General features: G+C 43.8%; 1 protein-coding gene across 1 annotated transcript in view; it reads right to left on the bottom strand.

The window, feature by feature from the left end:
- Positions 1 to 27,310, bottom strand: part of LOC124596161 (phospholipase B1, membrane-associated-like) — a 65,837-nt gene extending 38,527 nt beyond the window's left edge. Inside the window, exons 1-3 of the mRNA XM_047135199.1 lie at positions 27,005 to 27,310; positions 22,106 to 22,334; positions 8,861 to 9,087 (exon numbers count right to left, since the gene is read on the bottom strand). Coding sequence (XP_046991155.1) covers positions 8,861 to 9,087; positions 22,106 to 22,334; positions 27,005 to 27,310 — 762 coding nt within the window. The remainder of the gene's footprint in view (positions 1 to 8,860; positions 9,088 to 22,105; positions 22,335 to 27,004) is intronic.
- Positions 27,311 to 27,941: the final 631 nt, after the last annotated feature.

The following is a 27,941-nucleotide window of genomic DNA, read 5'->3' as shown; positions in this document are numbered from 1 at the left end:
TTTCATTTGATGATATTGTTAAGGAGCAGAGTAAAGATCCATCATGGTATGAGGCAGAGGAGAAGAGGATAAATCAAAACAACGTTGACGTTATGTAGTTTTATTTGTAAAAGATGATATTTTGTTTGGAAAAAGAGGTGGAGATACTTTGCACTGGGACGTTTGCATTCCTGACGAACTAGTCAACAAATTGGCTTGGCCCACTCTCTTGAATTATGCGCACTCTGAGGCAAGGAAATGTTTTCACAATCTTTATGAGATGTGCTGTTTCCTGAATATGGAGAAATGCATCTACAAGGTTTTGGCTGTATGCAAGCGTTGTCAAAAGCTAAAACTACAGACACTGTCGAATCATGCGCCTTCATTTTCGATCATTCCATCGGCACTGAGAGAAGCTGCGGCAGATGATTTATTTGGTCCTCTTCCGAGAACTTTGTTGCTGTTTAGTTGACTTTCAAATTTGTATCACTCACACTAGTAGGAAGAGCTACTGGTCAGGCTATCGTACACACATTTCTAAATCAGTTTCTAAATATGGTTGGTCATGTTGACAAATTAATATCGGATAATTGTCCACAGGCCACGTCAGTAGTTTGGACATGCGCTTTATATAATGGAAGGATAAAGACAATTTACATGTCATCATACCATGCAGCATCCAGTACCTCTGACAATGAGTGAGTCGTGAAAGTGCTTGTTCAGCTGTGTAGACCATAGTTCCAACTTTGTTATAGATCTTGACATTAATATATGTATTTGTTTGAAAAAGTCATGAATAAACTGCCAAACGATTTGAAATCTTTGCTACCAGTTTTAGTATTAAACAATCAGCTTCAACGAGCAACTTACAGGAAAATCCATCACCGCCAGCTTCCAAGGAAGTGAGGCATGGTAATGTAGTGAGGTTAGCATTGGGAAATATCAGCAAGACATCAGGAGACATGCAAAAAAGTCGTAAGAAAAAAGTTCTAGTGAAATCTTTCAGAGTGAGAGAGAGTGTGTTACTGAGATCAAACAAAGAATTGGGCAAAGGGCACTCATTCATGTACAAGTGTTATTGCTGCATACCTTGGACCATATGGAGTGAAGTGAAACGTGTTGTGCACCTAAACGCAATGGAGGTCTAAAACCTTTGGTATAAGAATTGTCAAGGAATAAGTAAAACACACACACACACACACACACACACACACACACACACACATACATACATACATACATACAAACAGAATGATAATTTTTCTGAAAAGAAATGGTTTTGGAATCACAGTTATTGTTATATGAACTGTTGATTAATGCATCTTGATATTTGCAGATCAGTAAATCTACGTTCATGTTTTAAACTCCATATCTGAATAAGTGAAGGAGAAATTGTGGAAAACTTGCGGGAGATGGAATTAGGAGGAAGGAAAGGATGAAAAAGAGGTAGAGTAGGATGTTAAGAGGAGGAACTTGGACAAGACTGTGAGGAAATTAAATGGTCATATAAGCTAAAAAAAAATCACAAATCAGTGAGAAAGAACACTAACGAATCTGACCATTATTAAAATGCTAACTTGTGTAACTTTTTTCATATGTTGTTTGGAACATATGTATGTATGTGGCATTTTAAGTGATATTGTATGTAAAGTTTAGGTTGTTTCAGTATCAAATGTATCACGAGTTCTGTATTTTTCAGTATATTGCAGATAATATGCTTGATCCTCTTATTAAAGGTTCCAGAAGCAGAGGAAAGTTTCAGGATAGAAAGAATGATGAACCTAAAAATGTGTTTCAACTCAATTTTTGTTGCAGAGAGAGTTCTGCTGAGAAGAATTTTCTACCTTAACAATAAGCGAAGAGTCTGTGCTATTCTTGCTAGAAACTTAAACATTTCGTGATTATGTATTGTTTTATTAATACTGTCCAATGTTTCTACAGGCAATAACTGATGCAAGGCACCCAGCAAAGTGGCTTAGTTAAAGAGGGGAGGCTATATCGGCAATGATTGGTCACGTTTAATCCGCGAGCAGAGGTGATGACCCGTGCTTGCAGACAGTAAAGTCGAAGCTCATAGGATGCTCATACTACGTTGAGTGGAAGCTGATTATAGCGCTGTACATTATCTTTCCGCTTCGTCATGCTGTAAATCAAAGTTGTCACCCTTCCCTGTAGTATCAAATAGTTCTTGCTTTATTCAAAAATGGGAGATGAGACCTTATGTTGCGACTGATTGTCATGAATCTGAATCTTGTAGGTTTGTGCAGCCGTGAAAACTTGTAAAATCATGTCCTTATATTCATTTACAATATAATTGTTTATCAATACACTTGTTTCGTACCTATCTCGATATACACCTCATCATTCTCTGATTTTAAGACACTGTATCGTGCCACGCTGCACAGCTGCACGGCAAGCATCTGTTATATGTTGTGAGTTATCCTCACGATCCATAAAAACTGTGATGCATTGACAGTCACACACATACTGGGTTGCAGCCACGAGACATTAGTAATAAGTAGTTCCTGTTTGCATACTATCAGGTTATAGGTGCTGATTCGGTAGGTGGACACGTTCTGTTTCACCGTTGCTGTTATCGGATAACATTCAGCATAATCTCGCACACTACTGTAGTCTTATGTAAAAATGATTTTCATGAATTACATTTTGGTTGAGGTAGTTCAAATAGCCTTTAGTATTCAAAAAGCACCAAGGAAGTCCATCTTTCTCAGTTCTGCTGTATTATGAATGTGTGTGTGTGTGTGTGTGTGTGTGTGTGTGTGTGTGTGTGTGTGAGTGAGTGACTATTTGTATTAAATTTTATGTGTCAGGCAGCGTTTTCAGGTCATTTTCTGACATGAGAGTTCTACTTTTTGTGTAGCTTGGAGGTTGCAGGTCTCAATTATTACTACGTATGGGGTAGTCATACACGTCTTTCGAATGTATTAACTTACAAATGCTGAAATTTTGAGAGAATTCCATTAACCTTTCTTACTACTGTTGTTGAGCCCATATACTCCCGTAACTCTCTCTTAATTCATTTTCCAATTACAGCGATTCTTTCACATGATTATTACATTTTAATTTCCCTTTGCATCCTAAATTATTCCCACACCTGCAATCTCTCAGTCTTTTGCTTCTCACGTTGGCAATTATACGTGACGTATTGTTGTGGCGATGGTTAGCTGTCGATTTCAATGAGAATAATCCTATTCCTATTACTGAACCATACACACTACCCCCCCCCCCTCCTATTCGTTACGTACCATACTTTGTGGTAAAGACATGAAAATTTGGAATTTGAAAAGATAAATGCAAAAACTCGGACTGGATATAGTGGGGGTTAGTGAAATGAAATGGAAAGAAGGCAAGGATTCCTGATCAGACAAATATGGGGTAACATCAACAGCTACAGAAAATGATGTAACGGAGTAGGATTCGCCATGAATAGCGACTTAGGGCAAAGAGTGAGTTCCTATAAATAGTTCAATTATAGGATTGTTCTCATCAGAATCGACATCAAAGCAACACTGAAAAAATAGTTTGGGTCACAACTATAATGAGGAAAGGAAAATAAATTATTTGAGAATATTGATTGTGTAGCAGTATGTAAGAGGAGATGAAAACATTCTTATGGGTGAATGGAATCCATTACTAGGAGTTGAAACGGAAGATAGCGCCAAGAGTAATATGCGTTAGAAAGCAGGAATAAGCAGCTAATTGAACTCAGCAAGCATTTTAGCGACTAATAGTAAATACATTATTCAGAAGTTACAAGAAGAGGAGGAATACTTGGAAAAAGTCTGGCGACAAGAGAACATTCCAGCTGGATTACGGCACTATGACACAGGGACATTCTGGATTGCAGTGTACCCAGAAACAGGTATTGACTCTGATTACAATTTGATAATCGTATGAGAATAAATAGGAAGTATCAATGTGGAAGGAAGTGGGATACTGTATTACTGATATATGATCGGATTCTGAAGGTTTGTTTGGCTGTAGAGATTGCGTTAGTGAATACTCTGTAGGCAGTTCAGTTGATGAGAAATCGATATCTCTATAAAGGACAATAGGTCAAATTGAGCAGACTTAATAGGTACAAGAAAGATAATGCGAAGAAAGGTTGAATAAAAGAATACATACTTCACTTATCTAAGAAAGAAGGAAGTACAAAATCGTTTAGGAAAAAAAAGGAGTGAAAAAATGTAAGCCAATTGCGTATGAAATAAAAAGGAAGCACAGCGAAGCTAAGGTAAAATGACTGCAATAAAAATGTGAAGATGTCGAAAAGGAAACTTTCATCGGAAGAACTAAGCCATCATGCAGAACAGTCAAAACAACGTTCGGTGAAACTGAAACCGAAGCCGTCCACATTAAGACTACGTGAACAATTCCACTGTTAAAGGCATAGGAGAGAGCGAGTAGGTGGAAAGAATACATGGAAGACCCTTGGGAGTGAGAGGCACTGTCTGTTGACATGACAGAAGAATAGATGATACTTGATTTGGAAGATATAGGTAAGCTAGTACAGGCGATAAAACACGGCAGAATGCATTGACACCTTCAGAATTTCTAAAATCAATGACGAAAGTGTCAACGAAACGACTATTTAAGTCGGTATGTAAACAGGCTGGAAACATAGCGCCAGATGATCTAAATGATATCATCCACAAGATGGAAAGGGAAGGTAAAAGTTTGAGAGATTTTGTACAATCAGTTTATGTGAGTCAGATTTGTGGCAAAATAATATACAGAAAAATTGAAAAGGTAATATGCCACACTAATCGCTTACCTACCTGTTGGTGCTTTTATACCCGCATTGGAGCCTCACTATGTTGCAAATACTCTGCAGCAACGCCTTCAAACGGAATCTTATAAGAGAGAAGAGGAGCCTCCACACAGAATAGCCGAGGAGAAGAGCTTGTAGAAAACTTTGACAAGAAAATGGAACAGGCTGATTGATGTTTTGAGACACCAGTGAGTAACTTCCCTGTTACGTAAGAGAGTTGTAGCGGATAAAATCTGTAGGGGAGGACAGATATTGTAAGATACCGTCGGAAAAAAGCAACATCCTCAAGGACAGTGTACAGCTTCATCAGAGTGTTATACGCACTGTAGAGTTGTAGTGTTAGTTATTTATCTTTCATGGTCATTGGCAATGAGGCGAAACTGATAGGAATGTCTATGCATCCTCTGTTTTAACTCTACAGGCAGTAACTGTGCTGAGCTTACAAGTGAACTGTGTTTACAACGTTCATTTTATCGTACAACCATGCCACAACGACGAGTACATATTACTACTGAATAGCTTCAGGCATTTGAAAGAGGTCGTGCTGTGGGCCTGTGAAAAGCTGAATGGTCGTATCGACGGATTGCTGTACATGTTGGGCACAGTGTATCGGTGGTGTGTCACTGCTTTCAACAGTGGTCCGTTGAACAGTCCCATATCTGTAGAACAGGTTCTGCAGTCCGTGTCGTGCAGACACACGCCAAGATCGGTGCAATGTACGAACAGCGTTAGTCGATAGAACAACATCCAGGGATGAAATCTGGTCACATGTCGCGCCTCCTGTGTCATCATGGACCACTGGGAACTGTTTGCATTAGGACGAGGAACACACGTGAGTCTGGCCAGGCTATCACAGAAACAATGAAAAAGTTGAATGGAGAGTGAAATGGCGCCCTGTGGCCTTCAGTGATAAGAATATTTTCTGTGGCCGAGCGGTTCTAGGCGCTACAGTCTGCAACCGCGCGACTGCTACGGTCGCAGGTTCGAATCCTTCCTCGGGGATGGATGTGTGTGATGTCCTTTGGTTAGTTAGGTTTAAGTAGTTCTAAGTTCTAGGGGACTGATGACCTCAGAAGTTAAGTCCCATAGGCTCAGAGCCATTTGAACCAATACGTTCCGTTTGTAAGCGTGTGATGAATACATAACGGCGTGGACGTAACGAGCTGCCTATTCCAGAGTACATTGGACACGACACAGAGGTGTCATGCAGAGTCTTCATGGCTGATGGTGGGAGAGGATCACCAGTTACGTCTCGCGGTCACTGTTGGTGTTTCTTCGGAGTGAAGTAACCAGTGCCCGGTAGAATGCAAGGCGCCACTATTACTTTTTCGACAGGAAGGTGATATGCTTTTCAAGCAAGACAATGCACGTCAAAATAGCGCTACTATGACGCAATTTGCTTTTCGTGGTGCACAACATCCGCCCTGGCCACCAGGGTTAACAGCTCTCTCCTCAATTGAACAGGTATGGGACATTACTTATCTAGGCCTTGGAAGAGCCAATGCCAAACTGCAACAAAAGGCGGAAGATGCGTGGGAAGATCTATCGCAGGGTACCGTTCGGCACTTTTATGATCGTTTGCGTGGGTTGCTGCCAGAGGGGGATACACTGTGTAATGATGACACGGTTTGGTAACCCTTTACGGTGACTTGTGTTTCTCATTTTGTCTGAATTTATTACCAATACCCCTACAATGATGAGGCAACGGCCTTGCCGCAGTGGATACACGGGTTCCCGTGAGATCACCAAAGTTAAGCGCTGTGGGGAGTGGCCGGCACTGGATGGGTGACCATCCAGCCGCCATGCGCTGTTGCCATTTTTCGGCGTGCACTCAGCCTCCTGATGCCAATTGAGGAGCTACTCGACCGAATAGTAGCGGCTCCAGTCAAAGAAAACCATCATAACGACCGGGAGAGCGGTGTGCTGACCACACGCACCTCCCATCCGCATCCTCAACTGAGGATGACATGGCGGTCGAATGGTACCGATGGGCCATTTGTGGTCTGAAGACGGAGTGCTACGATGATGAACTACCTGTCACTTCACTTGCCAATGAAATGACCTTGGCCTTGAGGCTGCTGCATTTTCTTTTTTCGCTGGCAGTTTATATGAAACAAATACAGGGTGACACACGGGAGACGGACGGTTTTGAACTGCGTAGTACTGAGGGTGCGGTGATGGGAGGTGGTCGTGGTGGGTATAGTTCTGATCCACACAAGACACCATTTCAATTACTCAGTCACTATGGAGCAGTGGTACTTGTGACGTCGAGTGTTTGTCTATGACAGTTTCGTGAAAAGTGGTGAGTCTATTATTGCTACGCAGCGATTGTTTCGTGTGCGGTTTAATGGCGGTCAACATGGAGCTGTTCCGAGCAATAACACAATCCTCAGATGGTTGGAAAACTTCAGATCAACTGGAAACATACTGCATAAGAAGCACCCTGGCCCAAGACGCAGAGTAACGACACCAGAAAATGTTGAAAGGGTAAGGCAAGCGGCAGTCAGAAGCCCAGGCCGGTCAGCTAGACGTCATGCTAATGAGTTACGAATTAATCGTGAATCGGTTAGACGAATTTTGCATAAAGAATTAAAATTCCGTCCCTACAAAATGCTCATTGTCCAACAACTTACGGAAACTGATTTTGCTGTACGAGAAGACTTCGCTTACAGAATGCAAGTGATTTTGGTATCGAATGAAAGTGAAATTTTATTGATGAGCGATGAAGCTCATTTTCATTTAAACGGGGCCGTGAATAAGCAAAAACTACGTTACTGGGCTCCAGAGTATCCACACCTTATCCACCAGCGTCCTCTACACTCAGAAAAAGTAACAGTCTGGTGTGCTCTTGGCTCTGTTGGCATTATTTGACCTTATTTTTTTATTTTTTTTAAGAGAACGGAGCCAAAGTTACTGTTAATTCGGTTCGTTACGTTCGTATGCTTGAAACATTCTTGAAACCAGAACTAAGAAGACGACGAATCCCTTTAAAACGCGTTTGGTTCCAGCAGGATGGGGCAACATCGCACACCGCAAACACCTCAATACAGTTCTTAGACGCATGTTTTCTGGCCGGATTATCTCACGTTTTGCTAATGTTCCTCGGCCTCCCATGTCTCCCGACTTGTCAGTATGTGACATTTCTCTGTGGAGGTATCTTAAGAACTGTCTATAACCACAAACCACTAAATTTGGACGAGCTTAAGAATGCAATCATTCAAGAAATTGCTGCCATCCCCGCAGAGATTTTAGTCCGTGTGATGGAGGATTTTGAGAAGAGACTTCAGTCCTGCATTCTAAATGATGGACATCACCTTGACGACATTATTTTTCACAAATAATTTTGTTAGCTAAAATGGCAAATAATGAGCTTTGATTTTGTGTAAATAAACATGCATTAATTTTAAAGTTGTCTGAGTATTATCTCATTAAAAACCGTCCATCTCCCGTGTGTCACCCTGTAATTGTGAAGATTTAGTGAAGCTGATAATTCAGGTGGATAGGCTGACACAGGACCCTACCCGAAGACTGGCAGGTTAAAAAAATTAATTGTGTGGCCTCTGACTGATTTGGTTTAAAAAACTGAAAGCATAAAGTGCCTTAATGCACTTACGCACGTAATTTATCAGTGCTAAAACGATGTGACCAATTTTTCTCGTAACACGAATTGAAACTGGTCTGGCAACAATAACTCTCAACCTCTGATTCAGTGAGCAGAATCACTTATCGAAGCTTGACACCGACCAGTTGAACAGAAAGAGGAGCAGCTGTTGCATTCGCTCTACCTTATTAAAAGCCTCCACTCGTATACATTCTTATCAAAAAGACAGCAAATATGAGTATTCAGGACAGTAAAAGATTCTCATATCAGTCCAACTAAAGACATTGGTCGCCAGAAAATATACTAAAGAGCCCATTCTACGTAGTAGTATGAGGTCACCATGCAAACCGCCACTGTAGACATAGACCCTAAATCAGTTTCGTGTAGAGAAAAACATTGTGTCTACTAGTATTTATAAAGGGCTGCAGAGATACTCAGTCGTTTCGCTGCGGCGCGCAGCAAGTGCCTCACTGCGGTGTTGGAGGTACCTTCCAGTGCTTGCCCACATCGACGAAGGGGTCCCTGCGCAGCATGAGCACGAGCCGGCGCGCCTGGTGGATCAGCGAGTCGTCCAGAGCGCCGTTCTCGGCCAGGTTGAGCCCCGCCAGCAGGGTGCCCGTCTCGGCCGGCCGCAGCGCGAAGCCCCTCAGTCGCGGATTGAACTCGCGCAGGATGTTGGCCAGCGTCAGGTAGCGCCTCCAAGTGCCGCGACCTCCTGAACACGACAGCAGCAGGTGTCAAAAAACCGAGCAGAAATCTTCTCCCACAAGTATTTACAGATAGAGGCGTATTAAGAATTTTTATCAGCTTGTTGTTGCTTGAGTTATTGAAATAAAAATAGCACAAATCGCAATTTATTTACGTTTCTACTGAAGGGTAGAAAGTTTCCGCTGTTCGTGACGGAAACGTTATGTCATTACGAAGTAGCTCCATTCACTGGTTCCTCATATGCTCTGTTATCTCGACCTGGCTTTAATATTATTTTACTTTTTAGCGGTTGTTACCTCTAGCAGAACAAAAATTAACTGTAACTCGGACTGTTACGTACTATTTATAAAGGAAAATTGACACGAGAGTTACAATGGGCAGCTAAATGAGTAAGCTATCTAGTATTTCAAAAGTAATTAGTCCATTGAGAGACAAGACAGTCCATCCCTTCATGTAAAAATGTTTACGGTAGCCTGCGGAACAGTGAGTGGACCCAGGCATCCATCTCTTCGAAGTAAATCGACAGCCACGAATGTCTTTATTCATGGCTCCAGTAATATGATAATCGTGTAGGGAGAAATCGCGACTGTATTAAGATATGTAAGAGCTTCCATTGAATATTAAGGAGAGCAGTCGAAAAAACCTTGGTAACTTAATACTCCATCCACATTTTGCTCAGGTTCTTTCGACCCATGAAGAAAGACATTCATGACCGTCTGGTTGCTTTTCTCCATCCATCTCGTTTTCATTTCACTGCCCCGTACATTATCCTTAAGTGCTAAGAGACGTTTGTAACCACATACGGAAAGAAATTATATTGGCCCGTCCGCATAGCCGAGCGGCTTACCACGCCGCTTCCGAGATGCCATCCTCAGATCGAATTCGCTCAGCAGAGCCGGTGTTGCGACCAGACTGGATGTGGTTTTTAGGCGAACAACACGTTGGTCACCACGTCTCCCCATAGCTGTACTGCTTAAACGTTCATACTATTTTTCATGGGATGACTCTAGAGCACACATGTGGGTACACAAGTTCCGGTCCGTTGCACGACTGGGAGGAAGAGTAGGAAAGGATAGTGACAAGAAAGGCCAAAAATGAAGATGCGCCGAATCCAAATACACATGCCATAGTGGCTGTCCACTCATATCGGCTCTCCGTGCTACTATTTTATTTCCTCTGTGTTATAAGGCCAAGGCGGTTTGGAGAAATGTTGCCGAATAACAGAATCAGGCTACAGACGGTGGGTAAAACATGTATTAATACACCGAGCAAAAAAAGTATCACCCTTTCAAAACCACGTGATTGTCTCCCATTATGACGCAAAACTTTGCAATTTGGGTCGAAGTTGCTTACAACCTCACTCTACAATGGTGCAAAAGCGTGGCGCCCTGTGACGTCACCCTCGATTTCGGCGATGCTTCAGTCAGCAAGATGCAGAAGAAAGGCCCGAGCACAGGAGGTCATGTGAGTTGTAATGTACGTTAATGATGTGTCATTGGCACTAAAGTTCCCCACAACTCTGCCCAACGCCATGGTGGACAAGTCGTACGATGGAAAGGTCGCCACACCTTCTCATACGCACATTTCACCCTTTCGTTTGACGCCTCTGCGATAGAGGCCAGAACCATGTTGTCATTGAAACTGCTCCTTTCCTTTGGGCGTTGATTTCCACATATTTCGCGCTCCAAAACGACAGTTCGCAGTGCGGTGAGCAACGCGCCGACGTTCGTGCCAACGTTCGACACTGCTGACAGCCATCCGGACGATTCAGCCCCACTCAAAGGACATCGTGGGACTGCAACCCCCATTTAACGCGATCTGTCTCCTTTGGAGCGTAGTGCGAATGCAGTTTTTCTCTGGTATTCAGGGTGGAACCGAAAGGGTTCGTTCAAAATCATTCGACGAAATTTGGATGTGATCCGAAACAGTAAAGGGACTTTATGTTCTTTAATCCCTCCCGTTTCGCTTCCCCCTGTGGCGTGATCACAGTGGGATGCAACATCGACATTTGCTTGAATAAAACGCAAAGGGTACCCAGCAGTTCGGCAGCACCCTCGGCCCACCCACGTATGTTTCTTGAACACATTAAAAATTTTCTTGTCAGAGACGTCGACTTGCATACAGCCTAGTGGTGCGTCGCTGCCGCTCTAGCGACGGAGAGCAGGTAACCACTCCGACATCCCTTATGTGATGTTGAAATGTGGGTAAGAGGGGGTGTGACGATCTTCCCGTCGCGTAACACATCCACAATAATGTGTGCAGAATTGTGGATATTTGTTGCCAATAGCCGGCCGGGGTGGCCGAGCGGTTCTAGACGCTACAGTCTGGAACCGCGTTACCGCTACGGTCGCAGGTAAATTCTGCCTCGGGCATGGATGTATCTGATGTCCTTAGGTTAGTTAGGTTTAAGTAGTTCTACGTTCTAGGGGACTGATGGCCTTAGAAGTTAAGTCCCATAGAGCTCAGAGCCATTTGAACCATTTTTTTTTTCATTTGTTGCCAATACGACATCCCCAACACACCTTAAATATCTCGTGAACATCTGCGCTATGGGCGTTTTTGCACATGTGTCGACGCCTTGCTGTTTTAAACGACGCCGAGCCCGAAGGTGACGTCACAGCACGTTACACCTATGCACCATTGCATAGGACAGTTGTAGGAGTGTTCGAGTCAAATCTCAAACTTGTACGTCCTAATGGGAGATAACGACGGGGTTTCGAAAAAGGGATACTTTTTTTGAGAACTGTATTTTTGCAAACCTATTTCAGTAAATTAACGCGTCTCCACGCAGTAATTCGACTCGCTGAGGAAAAAAGTTCCTAGCTGCGGCAGCGTTCGCGGAGACAGCAGCACGACAATGGGTCTAATGGTATGGAGCGTCCGTTAAAAGATTTGAGTTAAACTCTGTAAAACGCAGTCACTGCTTCATATACTCAACGGACTGACGTAATGATATTCCGTAATGATATTAATTGAGCCAGACTAGTTTGTTTGAATGTGCTTCATTTTAATATTCACGAAAATTTTTGAAGCATAGCTATCGAAATAATGTAGAATCAAAACGGAAGAAGCGAGATTTCGAAGAGGAGTTAAGATCTGTACGAAGTTAGGTTGACTAAGAAATGAAAACGTAAGAGTAGGGTATGGGATATGTGTTATAAACGAGAAGATGAAGTGTAGTCGACAAACCTAGCTAGGGCATCTACAAAGGTGCCATATTCAAAACTATCAAAACAAGCCTTAAATTTTAGACCTACAGGTACAAGATCAGTTCAAAAAAATGGTTTAAATGGCTTTAAGCACTATGGGACTTAACAGCTGAGGTCATCAGTCCCCTAGACTTACTACTTAAACCTAACTAACCTAAGGACATCACACACATCCATGCCGCAGGCAAGATTTGAACCTGTGACCGTTGCAACAGCGTGGTTCCGGACTGAAGCGCCTAGAACCGCTCGGCCACAACAGCCGGCCAAGATCAGTAGCAAGACCAAAAAAGATGGCTGGATACTTAGAAGACGGAACAGGCCCATGTCCAAGATCATGATGAGAGGAGAAAAAGAAGGAGACAGTGTCTGAAATGTGGAATTTAAGAATATATGTTCAAGTTTGTTCCATGGAAAGATTTATTTAATGAGTGTATTTGAGTGAAAATGTGGAAGTGTGATGATTAATTTAATCATAACTATATTATTATTCAGGTGCTCTGGGGGGCGGAGAGGGGGGGGGGATGCAGCAGGCACACGCAAGTTTCCAGCTAATTTGGGCAAATAAAACAAACGATACGCCATCAAGATTTTGGGCTAAGACCTCTAAAAGGGAGAAGACTGAAAGAAATTATAATGACAAAAAATATAAATTCTGCGTTTAAATGAATAAAAACAAATAAATAAACAGAAAACACCCTCTACAAGGTGTGTTCCGAAAACAGAACAAAAGTGCACTAATATGCATGGTGTTGAAGGTGTAAGTGCAGATATGTTTGGATGGTACACAAATCACTGTGCTGTTTGTATTTTCTCTGCATCGAACAGTCTTCCCACAAACACGTCACTCAATTTACTGCCTGATGTTTCCTGCACAGTCGTAACAGCACCACTAAGTAGACTACACCTGTCAGTATAGACTACCAGTTTTGTGACTTCATGTTCACACTTCAGAATCTCCAGTTACACGTGGCAGGGGCATGTTATTAATGTTCATCTTACCGTGGGCAGCTGGTCAGATGTTGAGGTGTCTATACTGACAGGCGTAATCCACTTACTGGTGTTGTTACTACTGTGCAGGAAACTGTGTGACGTGTTTGTGAGAAGACTGTTAGATGCAGAGAAAAAACAACCAGCACGGAAACGTTATTTACTATCCTTCCTGGCGATGTGAATAGTTTGTTCCAAAGTCTTTGCCACAAACGCCTGGGGGTGTTAGATAATGTCATGGGGAACAATTTTTATCAAAGACAAATTGTTCTGTGACACTTGCCGGCAACGGTAGGTGACCCTGTGTAATGTAATGCCCCTGAGAAGCGGCAGGGCGTAGGCACTCTGCGCTGTGCGTATACCTCGTGTGTTGCCTTTTTTCCAGTATTCTGCTCATTACGAAAGGGAGCAGGCTTAATGAAAGTATAAGGTTCCTGATTCGCTACTAAAATATCTTTTTCTTCTTAGACACAATTATTCTTAAGGTTTCCTTGTTGAAAATCACTCTATGAGTTTACAGAGGTAGATATTACGTAGCACACCTAAACATTAAACCCTGCTAGTTCGGCGAATCTCGTCGTCCCAGGCCGATGAATACCGAAGGACGCCTAGCGTTGCGGGCAGGTGTCAGCTAACATGTTTTTCTCTAACAAAAGTTGTTGCCCATGTTGAAATCCATCACTCCTAGACGTTTCATTCAAAACTTCGAAACACCCAGTATACAGGGTGGTCAGAAAAAGCCTGGAAAGTTTGTAAGGGTGCTGTAGGGTAGGTCGTGCTGAGAAATAACTGTTAAGAAAAAATATTGGTACCTTCGCCGTTTCCGAATTAATTAGCATTAAAAATCACCCACTAAGGACGCTGCGCGCTCAAGTTCAAGCGGCCCACCAGAGACGGTGTCTTCAAACGTTCCCTTCGTGTGGTTTCCGAAAACCGAGGAGGAGGAGGAGGAGGAGGAGGAGGAGGAGATTAGTGTTTAACGTCCCGTCGACAACGAGGTCATTAGAGACGGAGCGCAAGCCCGGCTGAGGGAAGGATGGGGAAGGAAATCGGCAGTGCCCTTTCAAAGGAACCATCCTGGCATTTGCCTGAAGCGATTTAGGGAAATCACGGAAAATCTAAATCAGGATGGCCGGAGACGGGATTGAACCGTCGTCCTCCTGAATGCGAGTCCAGTGTGCTAACCACTACGCCACCTCGCTCGGTCGGAAAACCGAACAAGAAAGCAATACGAAATTAGACATGGGACGGTAGTACTGACTGACCCAGAATCAAAGGCTTAACAGTCTCGTCCGTTGCCTTCTATGCTATGAGAACGACTCACACTGTATTTGGAGGGGCACTTGAATTTGTTAACTTCAGTGCTAATTAGCTCGGAAACGAATCGATGTTTTGTCTTAACAACTGTTTTTCAGTGCAACATATCCTGCATTTTCTTTACAAGCGCCGAGCGAGGTGGCGCAGTGGTTAGCCGACTGGCCTCCCATTCGGGAGGACGATGGTTCAGACCCGCGTCCGGCCATCCTGACTTAGGTTTTCCGTGATTTCCCAAAATCGCTTCAGACAAATGCCTTGGTGGTTGCTTTGTAAGGGCACGGCCGACTTCCTTCCCCATCCCTCCCTAATCCGATGGGACCGATGGCCTTGCTGTTTCGTCCCGTCCCGCAAGTCAACCAACCAACCAATCAACCTTTACAACCTTTTGAGATTTTTCTAAAATCCCTGTATGTTGGGGTTTTCCAAGCTCACTACTCGCACTTATGTCTGGGTTTCTCAGTAACGAAATACTTTAAAATATGGCCTCTGCTGAAAATGGTTCGAATGGCTCTGAGCACTATGGGACTTAACTCCTGAGGTCATCAGCCCCTAGAACTTAGAACTACTTAAACCTACCTAACCTGAGGACAACACATACATCCATGCCAGAGGCAGGATTCGAACCTGCGACCGTAGCGGTCGCGCGGGCCTCTGCTGAAGAAATTATTTTTAAATAGGTCGCATCTTTTACAGGTGTACTGATGACCATTAAAACCCCATCACTACGAAGGATAAAAATAACTTTTTTCTTGTTCTGTACACAGTATAGCAGGAAGAATCCATCACTTAATTTTGAGGTGATTTTTGGGCAAATTGACCGAAATTTAGTAGAGAGAGCAAAATGGCGGCAACCGGACTGAGCATCACGTGAAATTGAGATCGGATACTACTTTCAGCGCTGTTTCAGATCTATGAAAAAGTTTATAAGTCATACTAGCTGGTGAATGATGGCGTCTCTAAGTGTTTATAATTGCTGGGAGATCTGCGGTACAGCTGCCCACGACAGTAGTGGAACACACTCTGTATCCGTTAGTCAGGGCAGCACGGGCAACATGTGCTCTCGTGTTGCCTTGCTGAAACACGTCATCATGGAGACCCCATAGGCAACGCACAGCCTCCGTCCTTGACAAGTGAGAAACGTAACGGCTGCTGTCCACATTACCGGCTACACAAGCTCCAGTGGCACCTCTTTCATTGCGTGAAATACTGGGCTCGTATGATGAAAATTTAAACTGGAAAAATCACTTAGAAGACCTGCCAAAGTGTTTAGATTCGGATACTTCTGCCACAAGAAGAACAATTGCCAACTTTGTGGATGTAGAAGTCAGTTAACATATTTCCCATACCTTCATTCATGATGTCTTACGGAATAATATTCTGGGATAACGTTTTATTTAAGGAAAGTGTAACCATCGAACAAAAGAAAGTGATTAGAGTGTGTTACTATGGTTTTAAATAATCATTATCTTGCAGGCTCCTCCTTAAGTAGCTAGAAGAAACAGGCACAGTATTTCAGTGCATTCGTTTATGAAGTTTGCTGTCAATGATCCAGGTGAGTTAGAGGATAATACAGATATTCAAAAATACAACACCAGAAGGAAAATGATCACTTGGTCAAGTTGGTGTAAGGTGATCCCTCACAACGACAACTTCGAAGTGTAAATGGCTGGTTGAGATAGACGATCAAACCTGCTGCGTCCTACCCACTACAACTATCAGCGATCTTTTAACGCACCAGCATTAGTAGGAGAAGACGTAATACACCCACTGGCTGCTGTGCAATCTTTCTCACACAGCTGTAAAGAATTTATTCGGTAAAAAAATGATTTTTTCACACTTTATAGAGTAATTTGTCAACTTCATAGTGAACTGCCTATCTTTCCGCTAAAGGCTGTATTTATAATGATATTACGAAATTAAGTAAGTCACCGCACGAAATTCAAATAGTTTGCAATAAATAATAGGAGTCGCTCTGAGTTTATATTTCTCGCATGTTAGATTATGCACTGCTGGATATGAAATGTATCTAACATACTGATTTTTTCTTTAAACTTAGGAGACATTTCTATATACCTCCAGTCGCGAGAAAATGAATGTGGTGCTTCTGCCTCCAGGGGCATCCTATTCTGACTCAAAGAACTATTCATAACATCCACAGTATCTTATAAAGGCTCAAGATACCGAAACCAGCTGTAATGGTATATTTTATTACACGTAGCCAATTTATATCTATGATCAGACCATCATCCGATCTAAAAACCATCTCAGCTATGCATCTACGTAATTATAATACCATTATCAGACGTACAGGGTTCAATCATTACTATTAGCTGTATGACATTGTGTTCATTTTCCCTCATAGCCGTTAACTGTGAGATTAACGGCTGTGTGCGTATATGTTATACCTAATGGGGCTAACGGTAATGAAGGAATATTGTACGTCTGGTAATGCTACTATAATCACGCAGATGCATTAGTTCAGATAAGTTTTGGACTCGAAGACGCTGATCTCAGACTGAAGTCGATCGTCCGTAATAAAATATACCGTAACAGCTGTATACTGCACAGACTCTAGCGCCTAGAACCACTCGGCCACTCCGGCCGGCGGAGACTATTCAGTCACATGGTTAACTTGCGAAACTTTCGTATCTACTGCAGTATACAAGTACCTGCAGGCTTTTTCCACAGAATTCTGCAACTGTTTCTCGGTCATCGATAGCTGGTGAAATGAGAATTCGTGTTGGTTTACAATAGCAGAAGTGAAGAAATTACACATATGTTTTGTCATCAGCTGGTTTCAATAATCCACTGTTTCACGGTTGTGTCAAATTTCTAACTGTGTCAGCATGATAGTGAAGTAATAAATGGTAGCGATAAATATATCCGCGGTCTTGTACGCATCAGCGTTTGAGAGCTCAAACACCCTCCTCCTCCATCACAATGTTCCACTAAACACATCTGGTCCGCACTGGCTGGCAGAGAGATAGCCATATCGAATATCCAGATATGCTCAATAATGTTCATGTCTGGGGAATTTGGTGGCCAGCGGAAGTCTTTAAACTCAGAAGAGTGTTCCTGAGACCACTCTGTAGCAATTCTGGATGTGTGGGGTGTCGCATCGTCCTGCTGGAATCGTTCAAGTCTGTCGAAACGCACATTGGACATGAATGGATGCATGTGATCAGACAGGATGCTTACGTACGTGTCGCCTGTCAGAGTAGTATCTAGACGAATTAGGGGTCCCTTATCACTCCAACTACACACGCCTCACGCCATTGCAGAGCCTCTATCAGCTTGAACAGATCTCTGCTGACATGCAGGGTCCATGGATTCATGAGGTTGTCTCCATACCTGTACACGTCCATCCGCTCAATACAATTTGAAACTAGACTCGTACGACCAGGCAACTTCTTTCAGTCATCAACAGTCCAATGTCGTTGTTGACGGGCCTTGGCGCGGCGTAAAGCTTTGTGTCGTGCAGTCATCAAGGGTACACGAGTGGGCCTTCGGTTCCGAAAGCCCATATCGATGATGTTTGTTGAACAGTTCGCACGCTGACACTTGTATATGGCCCAACATTGAAATCTGCAGCAATTTTCGGAAGGGTTCCTCTTCTATCACGTTGAACGAATCTCTTCAGTCGTCGTTGGCCCCGTTCTTGCAGGATTTGTTTCCGGCCGCAGCGATGTCAGAGATTTGATGTTTTATCGGATTCCTGATATTCAAGGTAAACTTCTGAAATCGTCGTACGGGAAAATCCCCACTTCATCGCTACCTCGGATACGCTATTTCCCGTCGCTTGTGTTCCGACTATAAAACCACGTTCAAACTCTCTTAAATCTTGATAACCTGCCATTGTAGCAGCAGTAACCGATCTAACAACTGCTCCAGACACTTTTCGTCTTAGATAGGCGTTGCTGACCGCAGCGCCGTATTCAGCCTGTTTACATACACTATGTGATCAAAAGTATCCGTACACCTGGCTGAAAATGACTTACAAGTTCGTGGTGGCCTCCAAGGGTAATCCTCGCCCACTCTCAACCCCGATGACAGCTTCCACGCTCGCAGGCATACGTTCAATCGGGTGCTGGAAGGCTTCTTGGCGAATGGCAGCCCATTCTGCTGCACTGAGGAGAGGTATCGATGTCAGTCGGTGAGCCCTGGCACGAAGTCGGCGTTCAAAAACATCCGAAAGACATTCAATAGGATTCAGGTCAGGATTCCGTGCAGGCCAGTTCATTACAGGGATGTTATTGTCGTGTAACCACTCCGCCACAGGCCGTGCATTATGAACAGGTGCTCGATCGTGTTGAAAGATGCAATCGCCATCCCCGAACTGCATTTCAATAGTGGGATGCACGAAGGTACTTAAAACATCAATGTAGGCCTGTGCTGTGATAATGCCACGCAAAACAACAATGGGTGGAAGCCCCCTGGATGGTAAACACGACCACACCATAACACCACCACATCCGAATTTTATTGTTGGCACTACACACACTGGCAAATGACAAATGGCTCTGAGCACTATGGGACTTAACATCATAGGTCATCAGTCCCCTAGAACTTAGAACTACTTAAACCTAACTAACCTAAGGACATCACACACATCCATGCCCGAGGCAGGATTCGAACCTGCGACCGTAGGAGTCACGCGGTTCCTGGGTGAAGCGCCTAGAACCGCTCGGCCATCGTGGCTGGCCTGGCAGATGACATTCACCGGGCATTCGCCATACCCACACCTTGCCATCGGATCGCCACATTGTGTACCGTGATTCGCCACTCCACACAACGTTTTTCCACTGTTCAGTCGTCCAATGTTTACGCTTCTTACACCAAGCGAGGCGTCGTTTGGCATTTACCGACGTGATGTGTGGCTTATGAGCAGCCGCTCGGCCATGAAATCCAAGTTTTCTCACCTCCCACCTATCATAGTACTTGCAGTGGATCCTGGTGCAGTTTGGAATTCCTGTGTGATGGTCTGGATAGATTTCTGCCTATTACACATGACGACCCTTCTTCAACTGTTGGCATTCTCTGTCAGTCAACAGAAGAGGTCGGCCTGTACGCTTTTGTACTTTACGTGTCCCTTCACGTTTCCACTTCACTATTACATCGGAAAAAGTGGACCTAGGGATGTTTAGGAGTGTGGAAATCTCGCGTACAGACGTCTGACACAAGTGACACCCAATCACCTGACCACAGTCGAAGTCCTTGAGTACCGCAGAGCACCCCATTCTGCTCTCTCACAATGTCTAATGACCACTGAGGTCTGGAGTACCTGGCAGAAGGTGGCAGCACAATGCACCTAATATGAAAAACGTATGTTTTTGGGGTTGTTGGATGCTTTTGACCACATTGTGTATTTCTGAATGCGCATGCCTATACCAATTTTTTTTTTTTTTTTTTTTTTTGAAGCTTCAGTTTATGTGCCTATGGATCACTTTGATAATCTACTAATGGAAATAAAATTCCTGACAGGATAAGCGTTTCCAAATGTTGGTTAAAGATGTTTCTTCCCAACAACTTCTGTACCATTGATTCCTCAAACAGAAATAATTAGTCACTTATACTGAAAAAATCTCTAAATGGCTAGCGCTGTTTTTAATGTGTGTCCCACGTTTGTTCTGTTCATACTTCCCACTTCATGACTTGCTGTCAATACGATATGTTGAGTATGTAACTAACAAACCATTTGGAACGTTACGACCCGATCTCTCCTCCGCTTTTTTGGGCAAATACTAGTGATGAAGTCTTCCCCCACGAATATTCGAAGCGGCTACCTCAGAGCTGACTGCCACTGCAAAGATATGCATTAGCATTTTTTGGACCTCACTTTAACTGTGGTTAACAACCTCATTGAATTTAATATTTTTCGGAAAAATACATTTTCCGATAATATTATACCTGCAGACTCGGCCCATCCGTACGCCCATAAGATGGCCTTTTTTCATTCAAATATTCATCGAGTTATAGCTATCCCTCTTGCACCAGATGCGGTAGAAACTGAACTGGTTACACTTGAGAATATTGCTATAGGCCTCAGTTGGTAAGACAGATTCATAACAAGAAAATAAATAAAAATAATATTACGTCTTCCACCCTAGGGGATGCATTAGATGACAAACAGGTGGCAAAGATATCTATCCCTTACATAGGCTATATAAGCTAAAAATTTGGGCGTTCACTCAGAACCCATAATTTCAGAGTCGCCTATTCTAGTAATAATAGTTTACATAGGAATTTAATTCACAGAGTAAGAGCGATAAACTTTCCCAATCAGGAGTATATAAAATTACATGTGGGGATTGTCCAAAATTTTACATCGGGCAAACGGGGCGGGCTCAGGGTCTCAGGTATAAAGGGCATATTCCTACTAGAAGCGGTGACGGTACTAAGGGCTCTACTTATGCGGAACACCTTGTGCAAACGGCTCATGTGCCGAGCCCTCCAGTTAATATCGAGTTACTTCATGCCGAGGTTAAGGGCTTAAAATTGGATGTTTTGGAAGAAATGCAGATCTTTAAGCATCTGCAACATGTTAAAGACAATATCCTTAACGACCAACTCCTAATAAGAAATAGAAAATTTTTTGAAGGTTTCGCGCCTTTACTTTGTTCTTCATACATGTAAATCTGATGATCTGGGGATTATCATATCCGCGCGCTGATTGGCGAGCGCGGTTGGTGTAGCTGTTCATCTTCTTTCTTTTTATCCTCATTTTCCTTTTACGATGAATGTGATTTTAGCCCGTTGAACATCTCTCGTTTTATCCTTATATCTTTATTATCACGACGTCTTTAGATTACGTCCCCTCAGCCCCCCCCCCCCCCCCCCAGGCTAAATACTGGCCTTAGGTATAGTTTTTAAGAGCTCCTCCTGTTGTCATAGGTAGCTTCATATATAAGTTACTTTACTAGCATAAGCAAGCGTGTACGTTTATTTTTAGGTTTCATCTCCTGTATAGTTCGCCTCTTGTTCTATCCATTCCATTTCTTGATGCATGTTGATATACGGTTGGGGATATATGGGCTATTTAGCCCCGACCCATGTATAAACTTCCTCGTATTCGTATGCGCATACGTATTCAAGTAACTTCCCTTGTCTTGCCTATGTGCATAGGTAGTGGGTCAGGCTTGTAAATGAGCGATCATTTGTAGCTGCACTTTATGGCGGGTCACGGCCCATCTACCATAGGCCGGTGTGAGGTGGAGCGTACACCATTAAGTTAAGTAGTGGTTTTGACTTTGCACATATGGACTGTTTGTGTTTTTCTTTTCTTTTTCGTTTATAAATGTATAGCTATGGTGTTCTATTAATCATTGACAAAGGTCTTCTTAGGCACTTGTGGGTTTTATTGTTGTTCTGAAGAAGGTGTAGTTATGTACGCCGAAACCTGGGTTAACACTTAACACTAGGTGCTGTTTTTGCAATCGAGGCGGGTTTTTAGTTTTTTAGTATATGCATTAGCGGTCCCTGCTACGGAGGAGGTCCTTCCTCACTTTACAGTACCTCCCATGGCGGAGACGCCCCTGTAGTTGAGGCGCGTCTCGTCCTCGGTGTAGGCCATGGCGCCGTTGGCGGCGGTGATGCTGTCCCCCAGCGCGGCGATGACGGCGATGTCCTGCGGCCGCAGCCGGTGCACGCTGCCCGGCACGTCTCCGCCGGAGGAGTTTCTCGCCGCCGCCACCTCCCGCCAGCAGGGGAAGCGCACCAGCTCCGGAATCTCGTCCTGCTCCCTCTGCAAAAGCGCACGCTGCTGTTAAACTGAGTGGCCGGAAGTCACGTCAAGGGTCGTCCCATACGAAGATGTGCCTTGTATGACCAACGAACGAACGTTACAGCTAGATGTGGCTTTTGTGGCGGCTGGGCGGTTTGTTAGAGACAGTCGAAAGCACGACAAGAGTTAAGCGACTCTGAATGTCGTATGATACTCGGCGCAAGACGGGTCGGAGATCACAAAAAATTTCGAGTTTGCGAGAGCAACAGCTGTCCGGAAATTAAATGACGAGGAGTTGTACTCGGAGAAGACGAGGTAAATTGTAAATCTGTGGTAAGATCTTATGGGTCCGAACTGCTTAGGTCATCAGTCCTTAAGCTTACACTCTTCTTAATCTAACTTAAACTAACTTACGCTATGGACAACACACGTACCCATGCCCGAGGGAGGACTCGAACCTCCGACGGGGGGAGCCGCGTGAACCGCAACAAGATGCCCCAGACGGCGAGGCAAAAGACGGCAGATACCAACTGGATTACACGACGGTCATAGATAGAGTCCGTAATTAAAATATTGGATTGTAAAGTGCAATTGCTGTTATAAGAGGCGCGTATTGAATTTGAGCTTCGATTTCCTCGGAAACTAGGGAGCGTCGTCTGAAAAGCCGTTATCCAGGTATTCGGGACAGATCCCTCCACAACAGGGCCACACAGGACACGCCAATTCACACTCGAGCCGGCTGTATGGGCCGCGTTCGGGTGGAGGCTCGGCCTGTTTCGGCTTTGCTTGGAAGTGCACGGCATAAGATGGTAGTGCTACATTTTTCAGTCGGCACAACTCTCTTCAGTTAGGCAGAATCGTGGGTCAGCGCTGTCAAACCTTTGCTACTCGTTCGTGGGATGAAAACTGTTCACAGACCCAGTGGCTGTTTGCACAAAAAGAGGCAGTCTAACAATCCATGGTCATAAGCCTTTCAAAAGTAATGGGAATGACAGAAGGGAATGATTATAATTCTCAATACCCTCTAGGCAGTCGCATAATCGACAGGAATTGGAAGTTTTCTATTTCTGTACCATGTAAAAAGAATTTAAAGGTTTAGTTGACAATGAAAGAGCAAAATATTACAACGATCGACAGTTGGAATCCATTGTTTTGCACATCAAAAAGCACTTTGTGTTAGATTTACAGTCATGGTGCACGTGACGAAATTGGTGGTATGAATAATAAAATTTGTGAATTTGCACCCAATTTTACACTGTCACTTACAATACTTTTCGATGGAACTGAACGAAGAGCATAGAGATTATATTACTGCAAACAACGTTGGTTAAGTCAAGCGACATGTATGGAATGATTTTACGATTTAAAATTCTCGATTTTTGAATTTATGAACTAAAAAGTTGTGCAGGAACGGAAATTAGAACATCCAGGATGGACTGCAGAACTAGCATTATAAGTGGACTTGACTGCGCACTGCCCATAGTAAGGCACTGCAAGGAGAGACACAACTTACTTCTTATTTGACAGGGAAGCGTTTAAAAATAAAAAATGCATTGTTGAGGGGATGAATTATGACGAACACAGTCCATTTCCTTCAGCTCACTGTCTTAAAAAAAAGCCACGAAGTTTAAAAACAGCATAATGACCTTGAAAGAAGTACAAGAATAGATTTGTAAACATTCTGAAGACACGGTCAATCTTACACATATTTTCGAGGCTGTTCGTTATTTCAGTTGAAAACGCCCCTGCGCATCTGCAGATGTAACTGATTGATCCGCAATGTAATATCCATTTTAAAGACAAATCCGTTTACGTGAAAATGGACCAGGATCTCTTGATTCTTTTCGTCAGGGAGAGTTTCCACGTCTCCATAATGAGGTTGCAAAACTGCTGCATTATTCCGATCAATGTACATCTCTTAAAGACATTTTTTTTCCACTATGTAATTGAATAAGTTATTACATGGCAACCTGAGTGCAAAAGTCTGTGAATTTGTGTATCTCCACATGCTGACATTTTCTACCAGATAAGAATTGCATTTTGTCTTCAGCGTACAAAATGTAATTAAATAAAGCTTAAAATTTGCTTTTTGTGATTTATATTCTTGATAAAGATTAAATACGAAACCAAGTGGAATGAATTGCAATTGCATTGCCATGTAGCTACTGCATGTTCGCAATTTCTCCTTTGCCCCCCTCCTTTCACTCAGACAGCGTGGTTTGGTCCTGGGAGAACTGTGCAGCCAGGCGGAGAACTATGGTTCGCGAACCAGAGCATGGCTCGCGAGCCGCGTTCCCCTGGTCTACAACATAACAAAGAGTGAAACTTCCTGACAGATTAAAACTGTGCGCCGGACAGAGACTCGAACTCGTAACCGTTGCTTTTCCCAGGCAAGTGCTTTACCATTTGAGCTACGCAAGCACGACCCACGCCCCGTCCTCATATCTGTACTTCTGCCAATATTTCGTCTCCTAACCCCAAAATTTTACAGAAGCACTCCTGTGAACCTTCCAGAACTAGCACTCCTGAAAAAAGGACATAGCGGAGACATGACTTAGCCACCAGCCTGGAGGATGTTTCCAGAATGAAAATTTCACTCTGCAGCGCAGTGTGCGTTGATATGAAACTTCCTGGCAGATTAAAACTGTGTGCCCGACCAAGACTCGAACTCGGGACCTTTGCCTTTCGCGAGCAAGTGCTCTGCCATCTGAGCTATCCAAGAACGACTCACGCCCCGTCCTCGCAGCGTTACTTCTGCCAGGATCTCGTGAGCTTCTGTAAAGCTAGGAAGGTAGGAGACAAGACAATGGCAGAAGTAAAGCCGTGAGGACGGGGCGTGAGTCGTGCTTCGGTAGCTCAGATGGTAGAGCACTTTCCTGCGAGAGGCCAAGGTCCCGAGTTCGAGTGTCGGTCCGGCAAGCAGTTCTAATCTGCCAGGAAGTTGTAACGCCGGAAGTGCATATCCTTCTATTTCCATCTATTGTACTATAAATTTGTTTCCTTATTTTGTTACCTGAAGATATGACGTTTCTGTGTCTTTGTATATTGTAATTGTTTTACTATTTGTATATATATGCATTTATGTCGATGAATAATTGGTTTGTTTTGTGAATATTATTTGTATTTATACGCTGGGTCTGGCCTAGGGAAAACTATGCTATCGAACGAATACATCGATAGGTCGTGTGGAGAACCAAAGTGTTTAGGATCTTTGGTAGTGTTAACTCTGCCGCGTGGAGCGGCGGGCAGAGGGGGGTCTGGCTGGAGTAGGGCGGTGGAGCAGGTGTGTTGTGTGACGCTCCCGCGAGTTGCCGCGCTTTCGGGATTTGGCAGCATGTAATTGCGATCGACTTGCTATGTTAGTTTCTGACACGGTGTCACGGACAGGAAGCGATAGCTGGCACACATCAAGAGCCAGTTTCGGCTGGAGACAGTGTCAAGAAGAAGGAGCGCCAACATCCAGCTTCTGCAACAGCGACGGCCGACAATGAGTGACTGTCGCCACCTCCTCGGTCGACGACTTCAAACCTCCAATCAACCAACAAGGAAGACTGGTAGCACGTAAAGTTTTAGAACTGTATGGCAGACTTCAGCTTTTCAAACTGTTAAATTTTTCTCACTAAATTACAGCAACGTAGCATGAACCTTTGTTGCTCATTGTCCCAATTGCATTACCAAGCAGGGTCCCTTCCTTTTCCGAAATGAATCCGAGTGACGTTGAAATTCAACCGCCAGCATTAAAGTAATATCATTCGATTTCACTGCTTTAATTTCAAAGTTCAGTTAAGGTATTCATAGCTGGCTACAATACTTAGATTACACAAGCACAAATTAAGAGTGCGAGTTTTGTTACCATATTTTAGCTTACCTGTGAATGCAGCTCAGCTTGGTACGTACTAAATTTTACTATTGTTGATTGTTCAGAATCATTTAATTCAAGATCAAAGTTAAATCTCTTATTTCTAAATTGCGTAGATTCAAGTAGCTTTTGAAATGATTGTTGAGGTAGTCCAAGACTAACCGTATTTTACTGAATTTCGATGTGCTTCAGAAAGAAAGCTCATTATTAACTTCAGTCACTAAATTAACTTTCAATTTTCCGCTTTTATTAATTCTTTTGCTAAATTAAGTCAGAGTGTAGCGAAATGTATTACTTCTGACAAACATTCAGTTTTCACACAACACGTGTCAACCTTCAGTTGCCACGCTTTTAGTGCTAATTGCATGTGCAAAAACCTTTCTTTTCCAGTTACTATAGTAATTGTCCTTAGGACTGGCGACCGTAATTTTCCCAAAATCTCAAATATCTAATTACCGCTAGTTAATTGTTAACGTAACGGCCGCACATTTCCTTTCTTTTTTTAACTTGACCCCTTTTCAAAATTAATTTCCACCAGTTTCATTTGCATTATTCCTTTCATTTAGATGTAAACCTTTCGTCCCTCTTTACCGACAGATTAACTTCAGTGACGATTGCTTTTCCCAAATTTCCATTAGGTACACGCGGTTTAATTTTTCACTGTCATTTAGGTCGATAAGTGAGGGGGAGGTTACGAAGTTTCATATCAGCGGAGACTCCGCTGCAGAGTGAAAATCCCATACCAAAGACTCAATAAAGTCCGTGGTTAGGAGGTCTGATGACCCCCTTGTCAGCTTCGCCACGCGGGTGCGGTGCACCGGCGTTTACGCACCTTGAGGCCGGGGTAGTAGCCGAGCCGGATGGGCAGCAGCAGCAGCTGCCGCGGCAGTTCCAGCACGGCGTCGGCCGCGTCCTGCGCGGCGTCCGCCAGCCACGAGAGGCGCGCCGTCGCCCACTGTGCGGCGGACGCCAGCGGCGTCGGCTGGCCGCCGGGCCGGGGCGTCGCCTCTCCTGCTGGCGCGCTGGCCGGGCTGCGGGCAGGCGTCGCGGCTTCTGAGCTAGCGGCCACTGGCGAAGCTGCTGACGTCAGGATTAACACAGACGCTGCGAGGCACCTCCAGTCTGCTCGTACTGCCATCGTGGCGAACCTACGTAGGTTACAAAATTCCATAAGAGACTAAAATTTGTTAATTCGTCTGGCTATAAGGGATGTTCTACCTTGTACAGTGGTGTGGAGAACTTAAATATGAAAGTGGCCTTCGTGTGATGTCTCAATGCCAAGTAACGTAACTCGATGAAACTTGGACCATACATACACTCCTGGAAATTGAAATAAGAACACCGTGAATTCATTGTCCCAGGAAGGGGAAACTTTATTGACACATTCCTGGGGTCAGATACATCACATGATCACACTGACAGAACCGCAGGCACATAGACACAGGCAACAGAGCATGCACAATGTCGGCACTAGTACAGTGTATATTCACCTTTCGCAGCAATGCAGGCTGCTATTCTCCCATGGAGACGATCGTAGAGATGCTGGATGTAGTCCTGTGGAGCGGCTTGCCATGCCATTTCCACCTGGCGCCTCAGTTGGACCAGCGTTCGTGCTGGACGTGCAGACCGCGTGAGACGACGCTTCATCCAGTCCCAAACATGCTCAATGGGGGACAGATCCGGAGATCTTGCTGGCCAAGGTAGTTGACTTACACCTTCTAGAGCACGTTGGGTGGCACGGGATACATGCGGACGTGCATTGTCCTGTT

The sequence above is a fragment of the Schistocerca americana genome, chromosome 1 (assembly GCF_021461395.2).
Source record: "Schistocerca americana isolate TAMUIC-IGC-003095 chromosome 1, iqSchAmer2.1, whole genome shotgun sequence".
Taxonomy (NCBI): domain Eukaryota; kingdom Metazoa; phylum Arthropoda; class Insecta; order Orthoptera; family Acrididae; genus Schistocerca; species Schistocerca americana.
Note: the sequence above shows the minus strand (reverse complement) of the source record. Positions and strands in the feature narration are given on the sequence as shown.